At 44.7% G+C, this 6,847-nt stretch overlaps 1 protein-coding gene across 13 annotated transcripts in view; it reads right to left on the bottom strand.

The window, feature by feature from the left end:
• Positions 1 to 393: 393 nt before the first annotated feature.
• Positions 394 to 6,847, bottom strand: part of LOC118370012 (guanine nucleotide exchange factor DBS-like) — a 94,242-nt gene continuing 87,788 nt past the window's right edge. For 10 of the 13 annotated variants that reach the window (XM_052499519.1, XM_052499525.1, XM_052499527.1 and 7 more), the window contains 4 exons: positions 5,227 to 5,307; positions 2,966 to 3,075; positions 2,611 to 2,836; positions 394 to 2,410 (listed from right to left, as the gene is read on the bottom strand). In XM_052499519.1, coding sequence (XP_052355479.1) covers positions 2,331 to 2,410; positions 2,611 to 2,836; positions 2,966 to 3,075; positions 5,227 to 5,307 — 497 coding nt within the window. In that variant the 3' untranslated portion in view covers positions 394 to 2,330. The remainder of the gene's footprint in view (positions 2,411 to 2,610; positions 2,837 to 2,965; positions 3,076 to 5,226; positions 5,308 to 6,847) is intronic. The other 3 variants (XM_052499523.1, XM_052499528.1, XM_052499531.1) reach the window with 1 other exon arrangement.

Raw genomic sequence — 6,847 nt, 5'->3', positions numbered from 1 at the left:
TAAACCGGTGAAACAAGATGGCCCTACTGTAGGTCTATCAGTTACAGCTCACGAAACAGTATTCACCAAACATCCGTGGTCGCTGTAAATCACGCTTCTGGAGCTGAGCAACTAGAGGTGAATAATAATATTTTCTAGTAATATACACTCAATTAAATATTTCATAAAATATTTTTGGTAGAAGCCTAACTTGAGTTGTGCGTGGTGTTTTCTATTCATATACTGTACTGTTTTACTTTGTGTTATGTCAAAATCACAAAAAGATTGAAAATATCAAACAATTTCAAATGTATAGATTTTCAAACATGTCTAGGCTGTGAGAGTGAAACTCGACATTAAAATAAGACAGTAGCTGCAACGTTAAATGATTTAAAACAAACTAACGACCACATATTGAGCAATGATTGACTACATCATTTAATGATATCTGATGGTTTTATAACGAGAAAAACAAACAAGTCACTGGATTAAAGCAAAGGATGTTTGACTTTGTTCAGCGACTTTAATAATACACCTCACAGATACATATTTACACATATACACAGATATGAATGTATATCATTAATTATATAACATCTGTATCAATAATTGTTACCGTAGGAAAATAAAGAACAAAATAATGCGGCAATGTGCTGCATAACAATGTGACACACAGGAACAACATTGTAATCTCACTGGGTGCAAATCGAAACAGATATACAGTAGAACAATGAGTTATAAAAACAGTTATAACTAAAACGGTTATAACCAAAACAGTTTAAAAAAAACCTATTGCGCGTGCTGAAATTTGAGACAGCCATCATTCTTTCAGCACACGACGTATATTCCATCTTCGGTTTTCAGTGTACAGACTGCATTCTCAAATGAGCAAAAGGATGACATTTCTATTAATATATGTCGTCTCAGGAGTTGAGAAATTACCATGGAAACATGCTCCGCCAACCAATTAATAAAATATCTTTGATATACTTAGACCCACGAAAACATATCCATGGTCTTCATACACAACATACACATTAAATGAAAAATACGAGATATAGGATAATACTATCTGTACACATCTTTCTCAAATAAATGAACTTGATACACGTTGATTAAGCACACAAATATTTCCTTTTAAGTTTATACTCTCTGGTACAGTACACAGTTATTTCAACACCAATCGACCTGACATGAATCTCTTTACGGGAATCTCAATCTTCAGGGGATTTCTGTGTAGTGTATAGGATTGGACTTTGAGCCAAGAGAAAATGATTCCGAAGAACATCCTGAGCACTGTTATTGTTGAAGTATCTATGATATCTGACCGTCCTGTAATATCGCCCCTGCCTAAAGGAACACCTGGTAGTTTAAAGCCCAGCTCTCTCAGATCACTGGGAACAAAGCCAAGAGTTCACTAATAGCCCAGACAGCACAGGTGGAGGAAGGAGAAACAGGGAGGGAGAGGGACTGGAAATGTACTGGAGGGCCTCTGGACAAAGCCATAGATATACACAGTTGACCAAACTCAAAAAGTATTTAATGACAATTCCATTCTAATTTTGCATTCTTGCTAGAATGTGATTGTCTCGACACTTTTACAGTTTAGTTTGTCTTGGGGGATCCAGTAGAAACATATGAAATATAAATCCATCATCTATTTTTAAAGTCACTCAGGAGAGGACTGAGGACATACTGAGGAGGCTGACTGCCTGACACAGAGAAACATTATGACACAACTGGTTACCAGAGTCCACAGGAGAGAGACTGAGGCGTCTGTTTGTTTGTCTGTTGAAGTGTTGAGTTCAGTAGAGGAGCTCCTGGCTCCATATCACTGTCACCTTGTTGGAGTGGGAGGAGCGGGACCGCGCTAGGCTAACAAAGCCTGCCTGTGTGTGTGAATGGAGCGGGTGTGTCCTTCCTTGTTCATCTCTGTCAAACAGGTAGGGGAGAGGCCTGAACTTCCTGTTCTCAATGTGTGCTAGCCCTCAATCACAGTAAAAGACTAGGACACTACCTCTTATCCCTGAGAGTAGAGTATGTCCAGAGGAAAGCAGTCCTTCATTACCTTCCCTTCACATTGACAGATAAGCAGCTATTAGACTGCTTTCGGCTACATTCCAGGCAGCCTCCACTTCAGTATGAGAGTGAAGTATCTATGGACTGTAATGAAAACTAACGTGTGCAAGCATTTCACTGTAAAGGCTACACCAGTTGTATTCGGCGCATGTGATAAATACAATTTGATTTGATTTGAACAGTAGTAGAGGGGAAAAGTGCACGTGTCGTTTGCACAGCCAACCACTGGGTGGCGCTGTAGCTGTGTCTCAGGGCTTAGAGGGGGTGGGACTTTAGGGCTTGATGTCAGAGAAACTTGTGTAGGTTTCACTGCAGCTGGAGGAGGTGCTGAGGTTGCCAGTTACACTGCCCTCTGTAATACAACAAAACACACACAAGTTAGTTTCCATTAGAGTCCACAGATACTTCTAAAACAAACTAAAATACTGACACACTCCTGTCACTTTTCAAAATAGCTATTTGGGTATCAAGATACAGTTCCCTCTTGCACAAACCGAGAGAGAGAGATTGAAGAGAAAGAGGCAGACAGACAGACAGATGGAGCCAGTGTACCTGAGCTGCAGAGGGACTGTGAGGACTTGGACTCTGTGATGAGGGTGAGAAGGTTGGCTGCTGCTACCCAGCCATCTCTGTTGCTCCCCAAGTTTCTAACAAACCACTGTCCGTCATCTCCCTCTTTAATGAGCTGCACCATGTCTCCACTCTTCACTGACAGGTCCTGAGGCCCTCCTTTCTCCTTCTCATAGTCTGCCACCACTGTGAACCTGTCGCCGACAGCCTTGGGTCACAGGGTAAAGGGCAAAGTTCATATGTTTGCGTCCAGTGTGTCATGTTACTATGTGTGTTGCTAGGGAATAACAAGTAACTTTCATAACATGTTGTAGACATGTTGGCGACCATGACTCACCAGCTTCCTGCCTCCCTCATCCTCAGGGTCAGAGTTCATGGGGTCCTCGGCGCTGGAGTACCCATCCTGCACTTCTGGCACGTCCATGGAGAAAGAGGCCTTGTTCCAACCTAGGGGGAGGAGGGAAAGAGAGAAGGAGAGTAGGAAAAAGAGAAGGAGAGTAGGAAAAAGAGAAGGAGAGTAGGAAAGAGAGAAGGAGAGTAGGAAAGAGAGAAGGAGAGTAGGAAAGAGAGAAGGAGAGTAGGAAAGAGAGAAGGAGAGTAGGAAAGAGAGAAGGAGAGTAGGAAAAAGAGAAGGAGAGTAGGAAAGAGAGAAGGAGAGTAGGAAAAAGAGAAGGAGAGTAGGAAAGAGAGAAGGAGAGTAGGAAAGAGAGAAGGAGAGTAGGAAAGAGAGAAGGAGAGTAGGAAAGAGAGAAGGAGAGTAGGAAAGAGAGAAGGAAAGTAGGAAAGAGAGAAGGAAAGAGAGAAGGAGAGTAGGAAAAAGAGAAGGAGAGTAGGAAAGAGAGAAAGAGAGTAGGAAAAAGAGAAGGAGAGTAGGAAAGAGAGAAGGAGAGTAGGAAAGAGAGAAGGAGAGTAGGAAAGAGAGAAGGAGAGTAGGAAAGAGAGAAGGAGAGTAGGAAAGAGAGAAGGAGAGTAGGAAAGAGAGAAGGAGAGTAGGAAAGAGAGAAGGAGAGTAGGAAAGAGAGAAGGAGAGTAGGAAAGAGAGAAGGAGAGTAGGAAAGAGAGAAGGAGAGTAGGAAAGAGAGAAGGAGAGTAGGAAAGAGAGAGTAGGAAAAAGAGAAGGAGAGTAGGAAAAAGAGAAGGAGAGTAGGAAAGAGAGAAAGAGAGTAGGAAAAAGAGAAGGAGAGTAGGAAAAAGAGAAGGAGAGTAGGAAAGAGAGAAGGAGAGTAGGAAAAAGAGAAGGAGAGTAGGAAAAAGAGAAGGAGAGTAGGAAAAAGAGAAGGAGAGTAGGAAAAAGAGAAGGAGAGTAGGAAAAAGAGAAGGAGAGTAGGAAAGAGAGAAGGAGAGTAGGAAAGAGAGAAGGAGAGTAGGAAAAAGAGAAGGAGAGTAGGAAAGAGAGAAGGAGAGTAGGAAAGAGAGAAGGAGAGTAGGAAAAGAGAAGGAGAGTAGGAAAGAGAGAAGGAGAGTAGGAAAAGAGAAGGAGAGTAGGAAAAAGAGAAGGAGAGTAGGAAAAAGAGAAGGAGAGTAGGAAAGAGAGAAGGAGAGTAGAAAAAGAGAAGGAGAGTAGGAAAGAGAGAAGGAGAGTAGGAAAGAGAGAAGGAGAGTAGGAAAGAGAGAAGGAAAGTAGGAAAGAGAGAAGGAGAGTAGGAAAAAGAGAAGGAGAGTAGGAAAAGAGAAGGAGAGTAGGAAAGAGAGAAGGAGAGTAGGAAAGAGAGAAGGAGAGTAGGAAAGAGAGAAGGAGAGTAGGAAAGAGAGAAGGAGAGTAGGAAAGAGAGAAGGAGAGTAGGAAAAAGAGAAGGAGAGTAGGAAAGAGAGAAGGAGAGTAGGAAAAAGAGAAGGAGAGTAGGAAAGAGAGAAGGAGAGTAGGAAAGAGAGAAGGAGAGTAGGAAAAAGAGAAGGAGAGTAATAGAATTCAGCAAACTCGATTTGATATCTAGATTAAGATTTAGCAGTGGCACCAAAAATTCCAAGACATATCCAAGATAGATTGCAATTTAGAGAACGTTATTGTCATGGAATGTTTGATCCCAACATGGAGGATAGTTTGTCAAACTAGAGAAAGGGAGTGAAACTCAAGAGGAAAGGAAGAGTGGACACTAACACAATCATACACAAGACAAGGTGATATGTACAGTGATAGCTGGTGAGAACTGGATGCAAACACATCCATTGACAGAGTACACTGTAAATCCTCAAACAGAACCACAAGAACCAGATTAGAACCCAAAGAACATGATTGAATAACCAAGAAGAACAGACGTGGAGTCCTAGCATCCAGTGAGACCGAGATCAATGCATTGTGATCCGTCAGAAACGCAGACACACAGCAACCAACACGACAACACATGCTACAGAGAGAGACACACAGTTTGCCCTTCCAGTAAACAAACAACCCAAATCAGTATTTTCCGGCTGTGAATATCACACAGATATTCAACAGCAAATCTCAGAGAGAAGATTTGTCTGTGATTGTGGAACAAGCCAGTGATTTGTGACTATGTGTTGGGGGGGGGGGATTCTGTATGTGGAAGAAGCAGAGCAGGCTCCAGGCCAACCATACAGTGCAGCAGCATGTTCCTCCCAGGCATGTTGTCACACTACCTCTCCTTTTGGCCTGTAAGAGACTAGAGGTGCTGAGCCACTTGGCCCTGCTCAGAGTGATGTGAGGAGTCTGACCAGGCTCTGAGGAGAAGAAGCAGTAGCAGTCAGCAACGTCGTCCAGATGAACGCTGTGTCTGACACTCAGGTGGCTTTGAAGTACACAGGTGTAGGTTGACTCATCCATCAAACTGTCTTACAAAGGCCATTGAGGCCAATTAGGCATGTCATAGACTTTTCACTTGTTGAAATCAAGACATTGTTGTATGCATCTTCTGTGTCAACGATTGTCAGATTTGAATGATCTTTTCTGGGTCATCTCCATGTTGCAGTCTCTCGTCAGTCCAGTGCCTTTAGCTAGACAGTACCAATGCACTCAGTGGGCCCCGGTGGCTGAATGTCTTACATTGATCTACCACAATTCCCTCTCCAGTTTACTCTGCTTGCATGATGGTCACACAGAGATATATTTTGGGATGATGGGGAGTTGACATGGTGCTGAGATGACTACAGTGAGAGAGGGTCAGGATGGCTGGATGACTACAGTGAGGGAGGGTCAGGATGGCTGGATGACTACAGTGACGGAGGCTCAGGATGGATGACTACAGTGACGGAGGCTCAGGATGGATGGATGACTACAGTGAGGGAGGGTCAGGATGGCTGGATGACTACAGTGACGGAGGCTCAGGATGGATGACTACAGTGACGGAGGCTCAGGATGGATGACTACAGTGACGGAGGGTCAGGATGGCTGGAATGACTACAGTGAGGGAGGGTCAGGATGGCTGGATGACTACAGTGAGGGAGGGTCAGGATGGCTGGATGACTACAGTGAGGGAGGCTCAGGATGGATGACTCTAGTGACGGAGGCTCAGGATGGATGACTACAGTGAGGCAGGGTCAGGATGGCTGGATGACTACAGTGACGGAGGCTCAGGATGGATGACTCTAGTGACGGAGGCTCAGGATGGATGACTACAGTGAGGCAGGGTCAGGATGGCTGGATGACTACAGTGACGGAGGCTCAGGGTGGCTGGATGACTACAGTGAGGCAGGGTCAGGATGGCTGGATGACTACAGTGAGGCAGGGTCAGGATGGATGGATCACTACAGTGAGGCATGGTCAGGATGGATGACTACAGTGAGGCAGGGTCAGGATGGCTGGATGACTACAGTGAGGCAGGGTCAGGATTGCTGGATGACTACAGTGAGGCAGGGTCAGGATTGCTGGATGACTACTGTGAGGGAGGGTCAGGATGGATGACTACTGTGAGGGAGGGTCAGGATGGATGACTACTGTGAGGAAGGGTCAGGATGGATGACTACAGTGAGGCAGGGTCAGGATGGCTGGATGACTACTGTGAGGGAGGGTCAGGATGGATGACTACTGTGAGGCAGGGTCAGGATGGATGGATGACTACAGTGAGGCAGGGTAAGGATGGATGACTACAGTGAGGCAGGGTCAGGATGAATGACTACTGTGAGGGAGGGTCAGGATGGATGGATGACTACAGTGAGGCAGGGTCAGGATGGATGACTACAGTGAAGCAGGGTCAGGATGGATGACTACTGTGAGGGAGGGTCAGGATGGATGACTACTGTGAGGGAGGGTCAGGATGGATGA

The sequence above is a fragment of the Oncorhynchus keta genome, chromosome 37 (assembly GCF_023373465.1).
Source record: "Oncorhynchus keta strain PuntledgeMale-10-30-2019 chromosome 37, Oket_V2, whole genome shotgun sequence".
Classification (NCBI taxonomy): domain Eukaryota; kingdom Metazoa; phylum Chordata; class Actinopteri; order Salmoniformes; family Salmonidae; genus Oncorhynchus; species Oncorhynchus keta.
Note: the sequence above shows the minus strand (reverse complement) of the source record. Positions and strands in the feature narration are given on the sequence as shown.